This window comes from Alosa sapidissima, chromosome 8 (assembly GCF_018492685.1).
Source record: "Alosa sapidissima isolate fAloSap1 chromosome 8, fAloSap1.pri, whole genome shotgun sequence".
Classification (NCBI taxonomy): domain Eukaryota; kingdom Metazoa; phylum Chordata; class Actinopteri; order Clupeiformes; family Clupeidae; genus Alosa; species Alosa sapidissima.
The window spans coordinates 14,240,264-14,262,086 of NC_055964.1; the positions used below are offsets into that span (position 1 = coordinate 14,240,264).

The 21,823-nt window shown below is 45.7% G+C and overlaps 1 protein-coding gene across 10 annotated transcripts in view; it reads left to right on the forward strand.

Moving 5' to 3' along the window:
* Positions 1-21,823, forward strand: part of wdfy3 (WD repeat and FYVE domain containing 3) — a 103,813-nt gene that overhangs the window by 9,477 nt on the left and 72,513 nt on the right. For 9 of the 10 annotated variants that reach the window (XM_042099944.1, XM_042099940.1, XM_042099945.1 and 6 more), the window contains 5 exons: positions 7,258-7,468; positions 9,183-9,306; positions 12,146-12,255; positions 19,654-19,815; positions 21,617-21,809. In XM_042099944.1, the coding sequence (XP_041955878.1) occupies positions 7,289-7,468; positions 9,183-9,306; positions 12,146-12,255; positions 19,654-19,815; positions 21,617-21,809 (769 nt within the window). In that variant the 5' untranslated portion in view covers positions 7,258-7,288. Of the gene's footprint in view, positions 1-5,017; positions 5,492-7,257; positions 7,469-9,182; positions 9,307-12,145; positions 12,256-19,653; positions 19,816-21,616; positions 21,810-21,823 lie in introns of those variants that run through there. The other variant, XM_042099943.1, reaches the window with a different exon arrangement.

Sequence of the window (21,823 nt, forward strand, 5' to 3'; positions counted from 1 at the left end):
TTATTGCTAAACTTTGCCCCCCCCCCCCCCCCCCCCCCTCCCCATTCTTTTAGATAGGTGCCTGATCTTTTTTACCCAAAATAGCTGCACCGGAGACATTGCCAAAATGGCTGCCGACTTGGTAGACTTGCCTGTAAGGACTTTTGCAGTCTTCACCTTGAAAAAAGACAAGCAGAGACTCTGTACCCCAGTGTGAGCCTCTGTTCTCCCTCCCTATCACACATAAACACACACACACAAGCACAGTCGCCAACACACACAGTGGATGGAGCAACGAGAACCTCTCATTTCAAGTGTCTGCCTGACATGTTTTGTGTTTCTCTCCTAAAGTGCTGAGTGTGGCCTAAATAACGTTTGATTGGCCAGTTGTTGGCAGTATGAGGCAGCCATTGGTCCCATCTCCAGATGTGGGGCCGATTCCAGTGAAAGGCAGCCAGAGGCCACTGATGACCGGGAACATATGATCTGTCTGGGGAAGGTCATAGCATCACTGCCTCCATCTGTTACGCCTTAGAGGTGCAACAGGCAATATGTTGATGTCTGGATTTTTTTCTTTTTTCTAAACCAAAGTAGGCCTACATATTGCACCCTTAAAGTGCACACAAAGCCTAGGCTAAATGCAACTGTTATCTGTTATGTTAGCAGAGCAGCATGACACAAGAAGACTCTCAGTGCGTTTGTGTTTGGATAGGCTATGTCCTTAGTGTCCCTGGAATCGTCACGTTGATGGTGATCATCTTGTCGTGTGTGCGTGTGCGGGTGTGTGTGTGAGAGACGCTCCTGTGGTTGTGAAACAGTCTGAGTCAGTGGAGGAATGTAGCGTCTCTTGTGAAAGCAGACCTGGGGTTTTGCGGTCACGGACCCTGCAGACAAGGGCTGATTCTGCATTAGCATAGCGGCTCTAGCACTCATGTCTGAGTGGAAACATTCCCTCCAATAAGCAGTTTACATGTCCTGTGTGTTGGTTGGGAGAAAGCCTCTGACTTTGGCTCAGCGGCTACACACTTAGGACAGAGCCAAGGAGAGTCATAGGGACATTGCCAAGTGTCACTGATGGTAAAGTCTCACCCACTCACAAAAACTAACTGTGCACCTTGGGAAATTGTCAAATCAGTGTCAGTGTCCGTGGTATATGAAATGGAAATATTTTGTATGACTGATTATGTTTTCGTTGTAAGGCCATCGTGCTACATGGAAATGATGAAGCTTAATGCTGATTTTCTACACGGGGTGAAGTGCATGCTAGTTGCACAGTAATCCCTCACATGTGATTTTAGATCAAGTGTCTGTCTTTGCCACATCACCAAGTCATGTGGAGTTTTTGCGTCAAATATCTGAGATTACCAGACCAATGTGAGCTTGTTGCTAAGAAACACAGCACCACATAATAAGCTTCAAAAGACCGTTTTTAGCTAGCCCCTGCCATCCACCACCCCCACACCGATTTACGACAGTCACACCAACAGTCCAACGAGTCAGGAAGACCAAGCTGTTTACGGTGTCAATGTGATGATAGCAATTTGTGGGATGTGAACCCCCCCACCCCACCCCACCCTACCCTACGGCATGTTATGTCACAGGAAGGAGCTTGCAGTGTTACAGTGTGGCCAGTGGAACCCGGCTACAGAGCCATGGGCCCATGGGCAGAAGACACGTCACACAGCTCTGCTCGCATTCCTCAAGGACCAGCGATGGGTCAGAATATATATATATATATATATATATATATATATATATATATAGTATTATATGATAGCTTTTTACTTTACTTAAAACGTTTTTTTTTTTTTTTCAATTAAAAAAAAATTGAATTGTTTAATTTTTTTTCAATTAAACAATTCAATTAAACAATTTAATTTAATAGTTTGACCAGTGGTCATTCAGTTCAATAAAAGTGACAAACAACTAGGCTAGACACAGAAGCAGAGGTGGGACCAAGTCACTGTTTGGCAAGTCACAAGTAAGTCCCAAGTCTTCGCAGTCAAGTCCAAGTCAAGTCCCAAGTAAATACAGAGAAGGGCAAGTCGAGTCCAAGTCCAAGTCACATCAAAGCCAAGTCGAGTCCAAGTCCAAGTCCCAATCTTTTTCAAGTCCTGAACAAGTCATCAGGTACTCTTCACTTACAATAATGCCATTATTAGACTATCGATCATAATTTTAGCACTTCCATCTAATCCACAGTATTTTTTGTTTATAAATACAGATTAAAATATGTTCAATGTTTCTGTCTTGTAATCTTTTACGACATATGCATGCGCATACCTGTGTAATCTGTAAACGGATAGCTACATAACACTCAGCACAGCTGCAAATATATATATTGTTTTTCCAAATTGCGGAGCCCACTGTAAGGATGAGTAATAATTTGACTGATGGCAGTTCACTGCGCTAGGCCACAGATTTGCCTGCAAACAATTTATTAGGCTGTCTGGCAGTGGCGACTCATAAGGGAAGCCAAGGTCAACACTTTTATATTATTTAAAAGATAATAATGACAGTAATTTTGTTTTAAAGTATTCATTTCTTAAGAAATACTACACATTTGATGCTGTTTATCTCATTTGTAAATGGTGCACTGTCACTTTAAGCCCATTGTGTCACACGTTCTCATAATGATCCTTTTTTTACCAGCTCCGTTCAAATATAGCCTATGGCTAGTCCACAAACTCAAACATTGTTTGTGCCACATGTATAGCACAATATTAACAACGATAAGCATGATATTAAGTTGGCACAAACAGCTTTCATTCCCTTGGAAAGAGAAGCATGTATGACATGATGCTTGCTTGACATTTTCTGTTTGCAATTAAAAGTGAATTATGAGCCTGGTAGCCAGTAGCCACCTAGCTACAGTAGCTGAGTAAAATGTATTTCAATCGGCATATCATGTGCTTCATGTAAATAAATTATTGAATACTTCAAGACTATTAAGTTCCATTACACAAGGCAAAGACAACTCTTCATAATATTCTTGTCCACTTTCCAAATCACAGTGAGTGCAGCTATGTCATAGTGACCTGGATCTCATAGTTTATAACAGTACAGTAGGCTAGTGAGAACCGGATAATTCACAATCTCCTCTAATCTCGTATTTGTTGCCTTCACGATTTCCTTTTATATGTTTCTTATATTTAAAAGAAGATATCAATCATCATCAACAATGACAAGCCAGCTGGAACCTACTCATTTTCTCTCCCTCTCGTGCGTGCTTGGATGCGTTCTCAATTAAATGCAGTAGGCTAGCATAAGTTCAAGTTGGATCTTAATGGAGAGGACTCGAAAAGTATCAACTTTATGTAACATGCTGTTGGTACTTTTTGACATTAAACGTTCTCTAACAAGAGTGCAAATCAGTTTGCAGTAAAGCTACTAGTGATTGGCTAAATGTTGGTCCTTCCTCTGTCTCTTGGTGCCCTACAGACAGTGCGTAACGCGTGTGGGGGTAGCGGCAGTACTGCCGCTTGTCTCCGCTATTTTTTTTTTTTTTTTTTTTTTAGTCGCGGGAAAGCGTCTGTGGGGTGACTGGTCCACGATCAGGAAATTTTAGTTTTTGATTCGAGACATGTCAAGTCATCACAAGTCAAAGAGGCAAAGTCCGAGTCAAGTCTCAAGTGAATAGTATTCAAGTCCAAGTCGAGTCGCAAGTCATGCCGAATTTTATCAAGTCAAGTCTGAAGTCATTAAAATCATGACTCGAGTCTGACTCGAGTCCAAGTCATGTGACTCGAGTCCACATGTCTGCACAGAAGGGACAAAGGATATAAGGAAATGGACAGCCTGTCCTCAGAAGTATCCAACCTCAGTTTAGATATGAAAGCCGCATTTGGCCTGCATGATTTCAGTTCCTGTCAGGCTAGTTAGAGACCAGTGTCTTGTGAACCACAGCACTGACCTCCAGGATGTGGGTCAGCTGGGCTTATCTCAGTGAAATCAGCCTCTTTCCAGTATCCACACCAGATTGGGGTTGGGAATGGGAGGCTGGCAGGATGGGAGGTTCTGGTGGATTTCCATATCAGTTTTTGTTTCTCCTTCTCTGCCTGTCGGAGGGCGAGATGTTCTGACCTCGCAGCAGAGGCTGAGGTCAACATAACGGAAAGACAGCTCGCCAAGCTGTTTTTTTTTTTTTTTTCTTTTTTCTTTTCTATTTTTTAATAATTCATGCTTGGAACCCCACTTTGCCACAGCTTGGGCGGGGGAAATCTAGCTTATTGCTACTTGTTACCTGCCTATTTATTGTTATTAATTACACCATTAAATCGCCACTGACTGTGCTACTGTGCAAGTGAACAAGTGCTATCTTATTTATACTGAGAGGCCTCTGTGCAAGTGAATGTGCTGTTTGAAGAGGGCAGTTCTACACTACCCTGCCTGAGTGGTCCTGTTTGAGTGTGAAAACAACATGAACTGACTGGGCACACCACCACAGGAAAATAAGCCAGGACACACACACACAAACACACACACACACACACACATCTTTTGGGCCAGATTTGTTTTCCATCTTTTTTTTAAGCAGCTGACAGCAGATTGTGAGTCCATCGTTGCGACTGTGCTCTCCTCTAGGCAGACTTGTCATTTCATGAAACGTGCTGTACACTGACAGGGATGATCTGTTCCCATCAGGCATGCAGTGTTGGAAACTGGTATCCACAGCGCGCACACGCACGCACGCACACACACACACACACACACACACACACACACACACACACACACACACACACACACACACACACACACACAGAGATTCACCTTGAATCCGGTAATAATAGAATTCCAGTCTAATATTCTGGTGATCTGGCAAAAGCTGACCTCTGAGCATTTAGCCACGGAAAGGCAGATTGGTCGTAGATTACAAAAAGAGTTTGTCAGAGTTAAATTACGTCTATGTGTCATAATCCAAATATCTCACGTGACCAATTGAAGTGTTTGTCCATGACCTCAGCCAAAAGCCATCCACCACAGTCGCGCCGTGCCAGAGAAGAGGTCAAAACACTCCCTAGTTAGAACAGTCTGGCCTCGCAGCCTGGCCTCGTCAGAAAGGAGCATCTGTCAAGCAACCATCAGCTCCACCACTTCTCTCTTTTTATCCTTCTTTCGAAATGCATGAGGACATGCTGGAGGGTAGGGCCTTCACACCTCATGTTTACCCTGCCTGCCCTGTGCTGGGGCTATTTGCAGAGGGCAGTAGCAGCTTTCAGTAGCTGAGGCAGCGGTGGTGGTGGTGGTGGCAGGCAGCGCAGTCATTTTATTTCTGGATGATGAACTTGACTCCCTCATCAGGAAGCTTGGGCCGAGTCACCATCGCAACAGCGGGTTCACCGGCGGGTCACGCACTCTGCAGCCAAAACACCAAAATACCAGAGGAGGCTAAACGGTCTGGGCCGCGCCTGTGACACAGGCGTCCTCCGCCACCACCGCCGGGCTGTTATTTAAAACCGGACGGTTGCTGTGGACCAGAATTACCCCAGCGTTGGCACCGTGTCCTCAGGTTTGTTGCTGTGCCGTCGCTACGACATTGGAACACAGTGAGTGGACCGTCACAGGGCTCTGAGTTAGCACTGAAGCTTAGCCACATGTGACTATTGTTTGACACTTCACCTTTCTTTCGTGGTCAAGGATTTTGTCTCTTGAGAAGACTGTGGTCAGTTTGATAGGATATCCAAGGAGTGGCACTTAAGTGGAGCTTAACATCACCTGCCACCTGTTATTGTGGTCTAGAAAGGGGACACACTAACACACACACACACACACACACACAACATATTTTATCTCCTCACCTCATAATGAGGAACAGTGAGGCTAAAGAAGGCTGTCCCCATGTGACTATTGACCATGTTGACATTTCTCTTGTTTACATGGAAGTGGAGGAAGAATAGCAGCCTAATGGAGCCTGCTGAGCATTTTATGAAGCATTTGGTTTCAGTTGTGTGCACCATGCTTTTGAACCCTGTTGGGCCTTTGCAGTCAACACAGGGTTCTTTCAAGATAGCATGCCTTTGTAGGAAAGTCCTACCCAACCAACCCCATTGCCCTCTCTCTTTTATATTCTTTCTATCTCTTGCTCTTTCTCTCTCTCTCTTGTCCTCTCTTCTTCTCTCTCTCCACTCAGTGAGAGTAATTTGCTGTGAAGAGAGGACTTCCTCCTCCAGGGAAGAAGGGGAAATCTACTCTGTGGATTGTCAGAACCCTTTACCATCAGGGATCCCGTTGAGGACCGATCCAGAGGAGATTCCCTGGCCTTAGCCTGGCTCCGCTGGAACTACTGGTGGAGAGCAACAGCAGAAATACAGAATATAAAAACAGGCTTTAAAGCACTGTGTGTTCTCCAGTGTGGTTTTCACTTAGTTGTAAACGCTTTCATCCCTGAGTAATTGGCTGGCTTGTGTTTCAAAGCTTGAAACCTAGGAAATGTTCTTTGCTCTTGGTGAATGTGTTGGCATGGCAGGCAGCACTTGCTAACCACCATTCCCACCATCACCCTGATTCATCATAGCCCTCAGCCTGACCACACAATGGTGGATGGTTGCTAACTGTGTATGAGGACATAGTCTGACCAATGGCCAACTCGAGGTGTCTCCGCGTGCTCCGTGTGCTGCACTGCTTGAAGCTGAAGGGGTGTGTGTGTGTGTGCGTGTGTGTGTGCGTGTGCGTGTGCGTGTGCATGTGCGTGCGTGTGTGTGTGTGTGGTGGGGGGTGTCTTGTTTAACGTGTCCAGTTTTGCGTAAAGATCAGTAGTGAAACCAAACTCTCAGATGCAGAGGTGGTGGGCACCACTGTGTGCTAAAGTGTACTTAACCATATTGTCCCACTTGTACATGTCAACTTGAAGAGCATTTGGGTTTCCAGCAGGGCACACAAACTGTTTAAAAGCGTGAACTATGCCTTTTGTGCACTAGAAGCCACTTTACATAAAAGTGTACGTTAGTCAAAATAAACAAATTTGGTCAACGCGCAGGATCATGCCACTGAGATTGCTGTCAGATACCAAAAGGAGGTTTGGTGTTGCGGGTGCAAGGCACTTTGTGGAAGTAAACACTGAGGAATCTGATAGAACACGACTAACACAGGCTATAGCCTCCGCAACCTGAGCTCAGGCCAATGTGTGAAGATCCTCTCAGTGAAATGTCAAATCACTTTATCCGTAACTGGCTGTATCCATATTTCCTGTGTCTCACCCTCTCTCTCTCTCTCTCTCTCCCTCTCCATTTCCCTCTCTCCCCCCCCCCCCCTCTCTCTCTCTCTCTCCTGGCACAGGGCTGGCTTTGGCCTGAGGAAGCAGCTCAAGATGAACATGGTGAAGAGGATCATGGGCCGTCCGCGGCAGGAGGAGTGCAGTCCGCAGGACAACGCGCTCGGCCTCATGCACCTGCGCCGCCTCTTCTCCGAGCTCTGCCACCCGCCGCGTCACATGACCCAGAAGGAGCAGGAGGAGAAGCTCTACATGATGCTGCCCGTCTTCAACAGGGTACGAGACCCCCCACCCCTCCACTGTCTCTCTCTCTCTCTCCCCCTCTCTCTTTCTCTCTCTCTCTCTCTCTCTCTGTCTTGTTCACATCCAGATGCACACACATTACATGCACATGCACCCATCCCCATGTGACCACATGTACAGCGAGACGTGGAGGAACTTTACAGGATTTTGCCCAACAGGAGGGAGTACTCCCTGTGCATTATGGTACTGCACAAACACACGCCCACAGGCTCATATACTCATGTGTACACACATAGTATCAAAATCCTCAAATAAGATACGTACTCACTTAAACCCACACACACTCACTCACTCATGAGGTCCACAGGATGCTCTCCGTGCTGTGCAGGTTTGTTATCATGGGCCTGCCTTTGAAGAACTGGCCCTCAGCTGGAGCTGGAGCTTTGTGTGCTTTTTAGCATAACCCAGGCCACAGGAGGGAGCAGGCACTCGTAGAGCCTTCGGTCCTTCAGCAGCAGCCATGCATATTTAATGTTGTTTGCCCCGGTTGCAGGCCCACGGACAAGAGATTTGGCCCACCCACCCGGGCGCTGGTGCCGAGCAGCAAGGTTGCGTCCCGCGCCTGAAATATCCATGCTTATTTAGCAGGACGGGATTGTTCCTGTCGGGAGAGGAAAGGCCCCCCCACCCCTCTGTGTTCCTTCTTTGCAAGCTTACACAAGGGGTCAGGGCCTCTGCTGCCTGTAGGGTGTGTGTGTTTGGTGTGTGTGTGTGTGTGTGCACACTTGGCCTACAGATCAAAAGGCCCATTGTCACAAGAAATGAGCAGAGAAACTGGTGTACCTGTTCTGAATAAAACAACCGGATACTTGCAGCCTGTATGCAGAATCTGTTATACAACCCAAAAATAACTCCCTGCTTCATCTATAGTCTCTGTAATGGCAGGACACAGACACTAGATACGCCATAACACCCAACGCTCGCCTGGTAGACCTTTTGAAGCGTGTGGTCATGCATAGCAATGGCCTGATTATGAAGATGCACTATTTGAGAAGTCAAATGGCAATTAAGGCAGTGGAGAGGCCCTCCCCAACACACCTGGCAACGTCGCTTACAGTTCTGAAGAGGCTTGCAAATGAAGAGCCCTAGTTAGTGGCGGCGGCAGTACTGCTATTGTTTGGGAAGAGACCACCGCAGAGGTGAAGAGTGCTACTGGCTCAAGTGGAATGCACTCTCCGACCGAAAGGGGAATGCGCGCCATTTGCGGTGTTGCCGTGGTGATCAGCACTGTACTGGCTATCTGAGTGTGTATGTGCGTCCTCATGAACCCTTCAGACAGAACCTGAGCTCTGTTAGAATGTTAAGATTACAGGATGTCACTCAAGGAGTATCAGTCCTTCCTGTTCTCTCTCTCTCTCTCTCTCTCTCTCTCTCTCTCTCTCTCTCTCTCTCTCTCTCTCTCTAGTACAAATACTGAAAGATATACATACACAAATATTAAATGCCTTTCATAAACAAAACAATATGACCTTATCTGTTTGTTAAGGCAGTTATCCTGTTTAAGATGATGTTAAAGCAGTCTCTCCCAGTCTTTCAGTGTGCTCATTTGATATTTTTAGCCGAGTCTCTGTGCAGTCTGCCGACTCGGAGGCAGCGCTCTGTTGCCAGGGCGCTCGCTGCTGCTGTAACTAACTGTGTGTGTGTGTGTGTGTGTGTGTGTGTGTGTGTGGACCTCTGTAACACGCAGGTGTTTGGGAACGCTCCCCCGAGCTCCATGAACGAGAAGTTCTCCGACCTGCTCCAGTTCACCACGCAGGTGTCCCGCCTCATGGTGACCGAGATCCGGCGCCGGGCATCCAACAAGTCCACAGGTACGCACGTCGCACGCGCTACACACACTACACTACACACTCACACTACACACTACACACACATTGCAGTGTTTGTAAACACACACACCCATATCCACACAAATCCCCAATATGCATTTTAAAAACCTGACAATATATACAATGTCAATGCAAGATAGTGGATGTGAAAACAATCCATAACAAAGGACTGTGGCATAGTGTGTTCAGAGATAATGAGATTAATAAAGATTTTAGAATGGATACTGTTGAATAGTTTGATAGGTTACAGTAGATTTTATTGTTGCTATTCTGGCATTGTTGATCTGAATACGTTTTTTACAGCTTGCATGTTACAGTAAAGTTAACGTTACCTTAACGTTACCAGCATTTGCGTAAAAGTGCCACATTTCTAAAGTCTATTTCTTTTCATGGCTTTCACCAAATCCTACATGCGATGTGAGCAAGCATTAGGGATAAAATCAGTTTAATTAAACTAGGCTACAATGTTTTCAGTTGGAATATCCTTGCCTAAGCGACGCGAAGCCGGTGGTGTGCTGTGGTGTGCAGCACGATGTAACGAGAACGAACGTTTAGAGCAACTCTTTTGCTGGATGCCCTGTTTCTATTTTATCTCTTGTCACTTGCATTGCTCTGCTATTTTGATTGAGAAATATGACTTATATAACGGATTCAATGTGGACAGAGAACATTCAATCCTCCACAACAGTTGCTGGCTTGATTGCAGTGAGGATTCTCTCTATGAAGACCCTGTGATTCTTGTCCGCGCGTGTCAGATACACAAATGTCGGCGCGGGCCACCATTTGGGAAATCCTGACTTAGTTATTGACTGAACTGACTATTCCGTTTAGGTTCTCTCTGGTCTTCTTTGCAGACCTGTTCTCTTTGATTGCCTGCTATTTTAGTGCTCTGTGATCGTTTGATTCAGCCTGTGCACGTCAGCCAGAGATGAATCATTTCCACTCTTTGGCCATTTTGCTTTAGGCATCTTTAGTCCCAGGCAAGAAAAAAGACCGTTTGGAAAGTGTGACCTGAGTCTCCCTACATTGCCTTTAAGGAAAGTGTTCATTGTTAGGCTTAAGAGAATAAAGCTTTAGAAACAAGGTGTCACCATCTTCTTATTCAGAATGTTGCAGTCGTAGCTCTCAACTCTCCCTGTCAGACGAGAGCCATTTACTAATTGCCTATGACACGGGCATTCATCACCTCACCATTTTGCCTTCATGTATTCATGCATCTTGCATTCAGAGGTCAAAGACCCTGTCAGAATTATTGATCAAAACACCACCCAAACACTTTTCTCATGCGTTTAGCTTTGCGTCCCATAGGGACAGTGTATAGTTCCTCAAAGATGTTCTCCTGCTGTGGCATCTAATGTCATGTAGCCCCGTTCTCCACATAAAGGAGATTACAGGGGGCTGGAGACGTAGGGTGGGTGTGGGAGAGGTGTGTGTGTGTGTGTGTGTGTGTGTGTGTGGATGTGTGCGTGCGCGCTGGGGAGTGCTGTGCCGTGTGACAGACAGGTTAGGGGAGTGAGCGATGGGACTAAATGAGTGATTTATTAACGGCCAGAGTGGAAGAATCATCCGTTGCCGTCGCTGTCACTTTCAGCCTCCCTCCAGATGGAGAGGGTGACCTCTCAGTTACTCTGACTCTCTCTCTCTTTCTTTTACTCTCTCTGTCCCTCTCTTCTCTCTCTCTCTCTCTCTCTCTCTCCCCTGTTATTTCACCCCCCCCCCCCCCTCTCTGGTATATATCTTACTCTTTCTCTCTGTTTTTCTATCACTCACTCACTCACTCACTCACTCACTCACTCACTCACTCACTCATCCTTCACCCCCTCAGTTTCTCTCCTTCCTCTCCTCTCTCTCTCTCTCTCTCTCTCTCTCTCTCTCTCTCTCTCTCTCTCTCTCTCTCTCTCTCTCTCTCTCTCTCTCTCTCTTTCTCTGACAACCCCCCCCCCCCCACCACCACACTCTCTCTTGATCATCTCCGCCCCACAGTTGGCATTCTTCTCGCCTAGCCAGTTGGCTGTGGTGATGGATTGGCCTGCACTGCACTGCCAGGCTTATGGCCCTCATAAAGGGGGTATGCTCTAGTGGTGTCTGCACGCTGATTTGAAAGAATGTGCCTTTCACGTCGGCTGACTGAAGAGTCCGACTGAGCGCAGGGACTATCTATGCCTTATGAAAGAGGACATTATATGGTGCTGTCTGTCTGCGTGGAGAAGCATCTCCTGCTAAATGGTGTGTGGCAGGGGAGTTGGATAGAGGTTTTTTGCAAATAGAGGCTGGTGTTGTTGGTTGTAAATTGCAGTGAGATTCTGCAAATTAGGGAGAGGAACTGAACCATTTACACAGACACACACAGACACACACAGACACACACAGACACACACAGACACACAAGCACGTAGATGAGACTGTGGTATAATTACTGCTATTATGTATTGGGTGATCTACATGATGGATTGTACTGAGACAGGGAGTTTTGTCCTACACACACACACACACACACACACACACACACACACACAGTACACATACACACACACACACACACTAAATAAAGGAAACAAATATGAATTCCACAGTAATGTTGAATGATAAATTGCTTAAGCATACTGTGTACTATGTTATTGTCTGTAAAAGTTCCTTGGCCTTAAACGGCATCGGATGTGGGGTGGAAGACGTTGTTGGCGCAGTGGTGAACAAGCCTAATGAACTAACTGCTCATACCCAGACCACCAGAGTCCAGACTCACAGGCCAGACTGTGGAGAATTAATTAAATTGATGAATTAAAAATTGACCTGTGTGTGTGTGTGTGTTTGCCCCCTACAGAGGCTGCCAGCCGTGCCATAGTGCAGTTTCTGGAGGTGAATCAGAGTGAGGAGACGAGCCGTGGCTGGATGCTCCTGACCACCATCAACCTGCTGGCCTCATCCGGACAGGTTGGTGCACACACACACACACGTACATGGAAGGTGTACACACATGGTGTACTGATACCAGAAAGGTATCACGATGCCCTGATGCAAAAAACAATACAATTTGTCTGTGTGGACTGCTCCCACTCGCCATGCTTCTTGCACGCAACTAGGCAATTGGGTGTGTCAAGCAGGCAGCTCTGAGTGAGTGAGTGAGCAGCAAATGTCAACACAAGTTCTTTGCCGACAGTCCTATGCTTGTGGATAAAACAAAAGGTCGAAGTGAAATCTGAAACTATTTCGGATACATCGCGGATATTGAAGGCAAGCCAACATGTACATTGAGGCCCATCTGTAAAAAAAATTTCAAAGGGAAGTAGGCTACACATAAAACTTGGCTAAGTACCTCACAGACATGCCAACATTTTTAAAGAGTTTAAAGAACAACAGGTTAACGAATATACTATAGAAAACACCACTACGTGATCAGTGTCAAGTTTATCTCCTTAGTTATAGGCTAGGCCTATATTCTGGGATAGAGCAAACCTTCCTTCATCAGTGAATTTTGACGAGACATAACGACTGTGATCATAGTGTGCTAACGTGATGAAAACGCAATGTTCATGCTAGTATTCGGTCAGTAGCCTACTGGTAATGCTTGTCATGGCATGTAGACTGCAATTTGTTCAGTAATTATTTCCTAGATGTAGGATAGGCTACCCAAATGCGCTCATTGAAGCCCACACCATACCACTGAAGTGTGTTGAGTCCTAATAGCGGCCTAGGCTATGGTAGCAAATAATGTTAACTATGAAAGAAATAGACATAATGTATGAATGTGCGCACAGATATATTGCAACAGGTAATGGTGTATCTGACTAAGACCTGAGTGGTTGAAACGTACTTATTAAATCACACTGGGAGCAAAGAAGACAGTGTGTGGATATCTTCACTTTTTTCCCCTTTGCAACTATCAAAAAAATCCCATAAACATGGGAAGGCTTAGAGTAGTGGTAAAGATTAGGCCCTTCTGCATAGCATTTAATGATTTGCATGCAGTAATTTGAACACTGACCTTGATCTAGCCTAATTTCGCTATTTAAAGGTAATTTATTGTCAAAACACAACACAACAATAAAGATCTTAAAGGAGAATTCCAGTGTGATATTGACCTAAAGTGTGTTGAAACATGATACCGAGTGTGAACATATGTCTCATAGCCCATCTCGGCTTGTCCCCTGCACTCCAAAATCTGGCGCTAGTTAGCCGATGCTACCAACAGCTTTTTCAATGGTGGTGCTTTGGCATCGGGCTAGCCATGCAAATAAATCACTGTTTTACACCATTTACGAGGCTCAATGTATCTCCACGCTTCATTGGTAGACTTCCGAGGGCCCTGACATTTAAAACGAGACATTGAGAACTTTGAAAAACCACTGGTAGTTTACTTACAAGACGATTTATGCAGACAGTATCTTCACAAAGTTTAGCGTTTGCAGCCATCTTGAATTTAGTCACGATAAGTCGAGCGACGAGTAAGAATGAACAGGTATGATAAGGGATCAGATTCCAAAAATAATTCAGTGGAAATGCATGGATTCCAGTTGCTGCTACTGGAATTCATGCATTTCCACGGAATTATTTTTGGAATCTGATCATGTTTCAACACACTTTAGGTCAATATCACACCGAAATTCTCCTTTAATCACTAATTTACTACTATTTTACTGAGTGTAAAGATAATAAAGATGTAAGAAGTTTAGAGGTTTAGAACCCGGAATTTGCACACTACAAAAGTGCACCAAATTCAACACAAATGACTCAATACATTTGGAGGAGGTCTGCGTCCTATCTTATCCAGATATTTTAGGATATCGCCGTGGTATCGTTTCAGTATTGAGAATCGAGATATTTATGGCAGGTATTGTATCAAAGTCATAATTTTGGTATCTTGACAACACAGGCACACAAACACACACACACACACAAAAGTCATGGATATATAATGTATCTTCGTGTTTGTGCAAAGACACCCACAAAACACAAAGCATGTGTTGTGTAAAAGAGAAGCATGCATTTTACACACACACACACACACACACACACACACACACACACACACACACACACACACACACACACACACACACTTATTTGCCTGTAGCAGTACTTAACCCTTAGGTCTTGCAGTGGCAGTAGGGATCTCATAACTAAAGCTGCCATGCCTGTGGTGAGCCTGTGGTGCCAGTGTCTGTTTGCTCTCTCTCTCTCTCTCTCTCTCTGTTTCTCTGTGTTTCTTTATTTATTTTTTTCTTTCTCTCTCTCTCTTTCTCTGCCTCAGCTGAAGAATTTCAAAGGCTTTTGCTTGTTGAGTTTTTTTAATCAAGCAGAGGTGTATCTTGCAACACTGATTGTGTGTGTGTGTGTGTGTGTGTGTGTGTGTGTGTGTGTGTGTGTGTGCGTTTGTGTATGTACTGTATGCCTGTGCGTGCGTGCCTACCTGCCTGTGCATGCAAGTGCATGTGTGTGTACAGAAACTCCTGAGTGATTCATGTTATGCAAGGGATAATGTATAGAATGCCGGTCATTATTGGGAAAATAAGTCCCGACAGGGCGAACCGGACTTGTCTTGCTGAGAAACAAATAGTTCGCAACACACGCTGAACTTGAATCAAACATTCTTTAGAACACAGCTGATCAACCGTCTGCTTTCACTTTTGAATGAAGGTCCAATGCAAGAAGTGACCGGACTACTTGCGGAATGATATGAAAAACTTAAATCAGCAGCACAAAACCCGTTGCCATTGACAGCGGTAATTATATGTTTGCAGCGGTAATTACATGAAAATATTTTACCGTTGGGAAAATATTTTAACGTTGGGAAATCCTATTCAAGTCAATGGAAATCCCATTCAAGTCTACTAGCATTGTGAAGAGCTGTATAATAATGGGATATAATTAAGACACTGGTGGTGAAAGTTGTGTGGAAAAGAGTTTCGACTGTCTGGTGGGGCTTTGCTCCCTGTGTGTGTGAAAGAGAGAGAGAGAGAGAGAGAGAGAGTATTTTAATATATGCCCCAGAGGGAGTGAGGGGTGGGGTATGGGGTTTATGTGCAGCCTCTTCTGCTTCTCAGCAGAAATCCATCCCTTTGTTGTCATCCGTTTCTCTGGATTAATAATCCTCATCCAGACCTCCTCTCTCCTTGTCCTTTCTTCCCTTTCTCCATTCTTCCTCTTTATTCATCTCTCCTTCTCCTTCACCGGCGTGGCCTCAATTGCCCTCCTGCCCCCTAGCCCTCTGCCCCGCCTCAGGGAGTCTCACACCTTAACTACCCCTTATGGCCCCTGGGCTCATGAAGCCCATTTCCATCACCTGAGTTCTAGACGGAGAGTTAGATCCTTCTAAGCGGTCGTGTCCAATCAGCCAGCATTAAAAGTCACCTCAGTCTGGGAGCCCTGCTTGTGCTAAAGCATGAATATGCATGGAGGCACTTTCCTCATTCCTCTTTTTCTTCTTTGTCCCCCTCTCCTTCTCTCTCTCTCTCTCTCTCTCTCTCTCTCTCTCTCCCCCCATTCCTCCTTGTAACCCCAAGCAGTTTCTACAATTCTAACCCATATTGCAGGCCTGCTCCATCAGAGGTAGCTGCATGGCTGTTGACATGATTGACTTGCTGCATTTATATACAGTATATCTGTAGAGCAAGCAGTCAGCATGCATTTATACAATCAACTGCTCTCTCTGGCTATATAGATCTGTCTGTCGGTTCATCTATTGATTCAACTATTGCTTTTGTTGTCTCTGCTCCAATCGTTGTCTTTAATTGATTTATAATTTTATGTATTGATCTGTATAACGCTCTATATGTTGATCTGGATATCTGACTAATCTGTTCCTTGGCACATCTTTCTTTCTATTCGTCTTTCTGCATTCTGTCTTTCTCCCTCCCCCTTCTTTCGTGTGTGTGTGTGTGTGTGTGTGTGTGTGTTGGTGCTGTCTCTGACAGATCAGACAAAAGGCCCTCCTGGCCCTGCTTCACTCTGTGACGTCAGTTAAACAACAGCCGGCTTTCTTTCCTCTCTGACAGACTGGCCTTCATCTTTCGCCTTCTCTCTCTCTCTTTCTTGTCTTCTCCCTCTCTCTCGTCTTCTCTCTCTCTCTCTCTTCTCTCTCCTCTCTCTCTCCTCTCTCTCTCTCTCTCTCCTCTCTCTCTCTCTCTCTCTCTCTCTCTCTCTCTCTCTCTCGCTCGCTCATCTTCTCTCTCTCTTTCTCTTGTCCCCCCCCCCTCTCTCCCTATTTCTCTCTCTTGCTTTCTGGTTCCTCATTTACACTCACTCCTTTTTCTCTTGTTGCCCTTGTTCACTCTCTCGCTTTCACTCCTTCCCTCTCTCCCCTTTGCCCTGCCTCTCCTGGCTCCCCCTTCCACACGCGCACCACGCACCACGCACACGCACACGCACACGCACACGCACACACACACACACACACACACACACACACACACACACACACACACACACACACACACACACACACACACACACACACACACACACATTCATTCTCTCTCTTTCATTTTATTCTCTCTGGCTCAATTTGTCTCTTTGAGAAAGGAATGATCCATCTGACTCATTTGTCTCTCTATATGATATGTTTCCCCTCCACTCTGATCAGGGGTGGGGGTGGGAATGGGGGAGAGCTGATTAAAACTCCTGTGTCTGATTACCATGCTCCAGATAATACCCCCCCCCCCCCTACACACACACACACACACACACACACACACACACACACACACACACACACACACACACACACACACACACACACACACACACACACATATTCTAGAATCCCCCTACAAGTGTGGAAAACTAACCTTCACCTCAGCCCACTTTGTCTACGTCTGTGTGTGTGTGTGTGTGTGTGTGTGTGTGTGTGTGTGTACCGCCTCACTGCATAATAATTCAAGCTTCCAGCAGGCAGCCCCTCAGTCACCGACCATCTTGCTGTTAATACAAAAGCCACACACACAGAGACACACAGAGACACACAGAGACACACAGAGACACACAGAGACACACAGAGACACACAGAGATGAAGATGCCTAACCATGATCTGGTGACCTGTTCGAGTGTGCTTGTCCTTCCCCCAGACTCTCAGCAGGCTGTCTCTGGGGATGATACCTTAACCCTACACCCATCTTTATTAAAAGAGACAGTGAGTGGGTGAAACCCACCTTATGCAGCCTTGACAGTGGGTTCCCCCGTAGTAAGAACATATAGTCCTGCGTAGTTAAAGTGCTGTAGGCAGATGGGGTTAAGGTACAGTACCTCTGCAGTTGTCTCTGTTTATATATCACACATCAGACTATTTCATAGGGGATTGGTGTTGTGGTAATTACAGAAAACAAAGTAGGTAGCCTCTTTAGTGCAGTCCAGTCTTTCCAGGTCAGTACATTTGACACATCACAAAATGGCCCATTCCCACCGTGCTGAGGATTCACCACTGTGACGATGATGTTTATCGCTGATTGTGGTGACTTCCAGACCCTGATAATCTAGAAAGATGAAGGGTCTGGCCACGAATAATGTAATGGCCCAACTCTGAGGGGCGGCACCAAGCGTGCATTTGAAAATCTCTCTGCACGCAATTGGATAAGACTATACGATCAATGTTTACTGACTGATTCCGGACTTCCGGCTCCCCACGATACAAGTTGATACATTCAAATTGTGCTCTTGTGAGAACTCTGGATTTTCTAGGGTAGTGGTGACTGCAGACATGGCAGTGAAGAGGGCTGGAGTCCAGCCTGGTGACTGCAGTGGCATTTCAACTCCACCCGCTTTCATTCCTCTCTCCACCCCTGCCTCTCTGTTGGGTCCCCACTGTTGGCACTGCTGAATCTATAAGCCGTCTGTGTGTGAGAGGGAGAGAGAGAGAGAGAGTGCTAGTATGTGAAGTGTATTAGCAGACATTTGTGTGTGAGTGTGTTTGTTCTCTCTCTCTCTCTCTCTGTGCGTGAGTGCGTGTGTGTGTGTGTGCATGTGTTCCTCTGCTGTGGTGCTCATGAGACTGGCTCTGTCAGGAGGTGAGATGTTGACCTGTGTGGCAGCCTGTTCACATCCATTCACAGCCAGACGCTTTCTGTCCACACCGTGATGATGAATGGGGGAGAAAAAAGGCCCTGTCAGTCTTATAAGAGCCGTGTGTGTGTGTGTGTGTGTGTGTGTGTGTGTGTCAGTCAGGGGCAGGACTGTGTGTGTGTGTGTGTGTGTGTGTGTGTGTGTGTGTGTGTTTTGCATGTCTGAATTAGACACTGTGTCACTGTGACTGTCTGTCTGCATTGCAGTTTGTGTGAATATGGAGTCGGTGTGTGTTTCTGAGTGCCTGCAATGTGTGTCTCTATGCTCAGATCCAGAGGATGTGTGTCTCTGTTTTTGCCTTTCTCTGTGGCTGTTGGTGTGTGTGTGTGTGAGATTCATCTGTACCCAAGTGGCTTACCTTGCCTTCTCCGACACAGTCCCCCACACATATTAATTTGATAGGCAACTCTGCTTACAAGTGTCTGTGTGTGAGAGAGAGAGAGAGAGCCCTAATGAGACATGTCTTGCCCTAGTGTGACTGCACCCTGGAAAAAGAGAGATGTTTGACACTTCACTCCGCTAGGGTGCACATGGCCCCCGTTTTCTCTGTCAGTATTGTTCGAGTTGTGGACAGATCTCCCCATTTGGATATGAATTGGGATTAAAGTAGACCAAAGCAACAGTTATATTCATAATATTCACTATGCCATGTTTGTTTACCTTTTCACAAGCTGGATTTGCTAGTTTGTTTAAGGTCAGGTGTTGGTGTTGGACACAGTATGGCATAGCCCCGAAAAAAAGCCGTAGACTTGGCAGATGTTGTGTTTGCAGTGTGTACGTGTGTGTGTGTGTGTGTGTGTGTGTGTGTGTGTGTGTGTGTGTGTTATCTCTTGTGTTCTCTTTGTGTGGCAGTTGAAGAACTGATGGAAAAACACAACTGCCTTTTGTTTCTCCATCTGTAGATTTTTGTTTTTAACTGGATCCACATTTTACATGTATTCATTAGCTGATGCTTTTATCAGGAATAGCAGAGCTCAGAAATTGCACACATTTTTTATCAGACCTCTAATGTTTCTACTTTCAGACCTCTAATGTTTATACCTGCATCATTTCAATCACATCAAAAGCTCAGAGATGGCCATTATTCTCCTGCTCTTGTTAGATTCATTATGATCTATTGGTTTAGGCTTTTTTGGTGGAGCTATTCTTTTGGAATGATAACCCTCAAAATGGCTGGTGGCGTACCTGTGTGCAGTTTGAATGCACACTACAAACATTTTATTCTTCATCTTTATTTACTTTCCTGTCTAACCCCCCTCTCTTTCTCTGCCCCCCAGAAAACGGTGGACTGCATGACCACCATGTCGGTGCCCTCCACGTTGGTAAAGTGTCTGTACCTGTTCTTCGACCTGCCGCACACGCCCGAGGTGCCGGCCGCCACACAGACAGAACTGCCGCTGGCTGAGCGCCGCGCCCTCCTACAGAAGGTCTTCGTACAGGTGAGGCCCTTCTCATGAGCAGCAGTGTGTCTGTGTATATCTGTGTGTGTCTGTGCCTGTGTCTGTGTCTGTTGGTGTTTGTGTGCGTGCGTGTGTGTGTGTGTGTGTGTGTGTGAGAGAGAGGCCATTCTCCTGCGCAGCAGAGAGCAGTCACTCAGCCTCGGTGCTGCCTCGACATCCAGTCAGATGAGTGGATCATGTGACTGACTGACTGGTCTGTCAACTGTGAGTTTGCCAACAACATTATATTGTTTGTTTCCCACCAGATGTTGGGAACAGATGATAATAGGATACAGGTAGATGGTAGAGGGAAATGGACATTTTGTCAGGTATGGCATTTGCAAAGGCCAACTTGTTTTGTTGGATGGACTCTTGGATGAACTGATGAATATAAAAGGTTTAATAATATATTATCCTCTAGGCTATATATCTTTAATTGCATATATTACATAGGGTAGTTTTGTCATTTGTAAATACTGATTAGACACCGCACTGTACTGTTTGTCACTTGTTTGATACTCAATACATGTACTGTAACATAACATACTGTTAGCAATGTATTTTGTGAAATGCATTTAGAAAGGCTATGGCTAGACATCGGGCTAGATTCACCCCCAGGATTTAAAATCCTGTAATGTCCAGTCTGCTTGTTGTTGTTGATGTAGCATCACAGGCTCATCTGTGCAGACTCGCCAAGTAGCACAGAGATCAGGATGTCAAAGCCCACTTCTGTTTTTTTGGGGGCAGTGAGGGGAGTGCGTAGGGGAAGTGAGCTGCTTCCACTGTGTGAGTGTGTGAGAGTGAGTGTGTGTGTGTGTGTGTGTGTGTGTGTGTGTGTGTGTGTGTGTGTGAATGTGTGTGTGTGTTTGTGACGGGGAGGTGGGGTAGGCGCCTGTATTTCCTCTATGGCCCAGCCCCAGTAATCATTTCCTCTGTGAGCACTGAGCTCAGAGTGAACTGACTCTGCTGACCAGTGAGCAGCCCTGACTCCTCCACTCATCTCTAGTGAGATCAATACCACACACTAATCTGGACATTGGAAGTGGAGAAAAAGGAAATCCCCTGATTAGGTTGGACCAAATAGTGACCGATGGATATCGGCACTAACCAACCCCAGCACAAGCCTAAAGCATAGCCTGTAGTCTGGGCTAAAGTCAACCAGGAGCCTAAAGCGCATTTGTAACTGTAAGACTTAAACCATTCATGCCATCAGCTCAACTTGAGTTTATCTTCACTGTTTAATTATAGGCATTGTTTGAGGTTATAGGAAGTTCTTTAAGGTCTTACTTTAAGATGAAGTTAGAAGATATTGAAAGCAACATATATGGCAGTTAAAATAAAACAATACCGGTACGTCTGAATGGTCACATGCAATGCTATCCATTATCAATTTTTTTTTTTAATTCACCATTGCATGGCTGTTGGTACAGTGTTGCCAAAGCACAAAACAAAACAGTGTAACATTTTGTACAGTAGCAATGAGAGAACATTGGGAACTTTGAGAGAAAGGGGAAAAAAGGCATATGAGGATTCTGTTTCTTTTCTGTCTGACTCACTCTCTCTCTGTCTGTTTTTCTGTCTGTCTGTCTCTCTCTCTCTCTCTCTCTCTCTCTCTCTCTTTCTCTCTTTCTCTTTCTCTCTCTGTCTGTCTGTCTCTCTCTTTCTCTGTCTGTCTCTCTCTCTTTCTCTTTCTCTCTCTGTCTGTCTGTCTGTATCTCTCTTTCTCTGTCTGTCTGTCTCTCTCTCTCTCTCTCTCTCTCTCTCTCTCTCTCTCTCTCTCTCTCTGTGTGTCTCCGTGCAGATCCTGGTGAAGTTGTGTAACTACGTGTCCCCGGCGGAGGAGCTGGCCCAGAAGGACGACCTGCAGCTGCTCTTCAGTGCCATCACGTCCTGGTGCCCGCCACACAACCTGCCCTGGAGGGCCAGCGCCGGCGAGGTGCTCACCACCATCTCCAGACACGGCCTCAGCGTCAACGTGGTCAAATATATACACGGTGAGCTGTGTGTG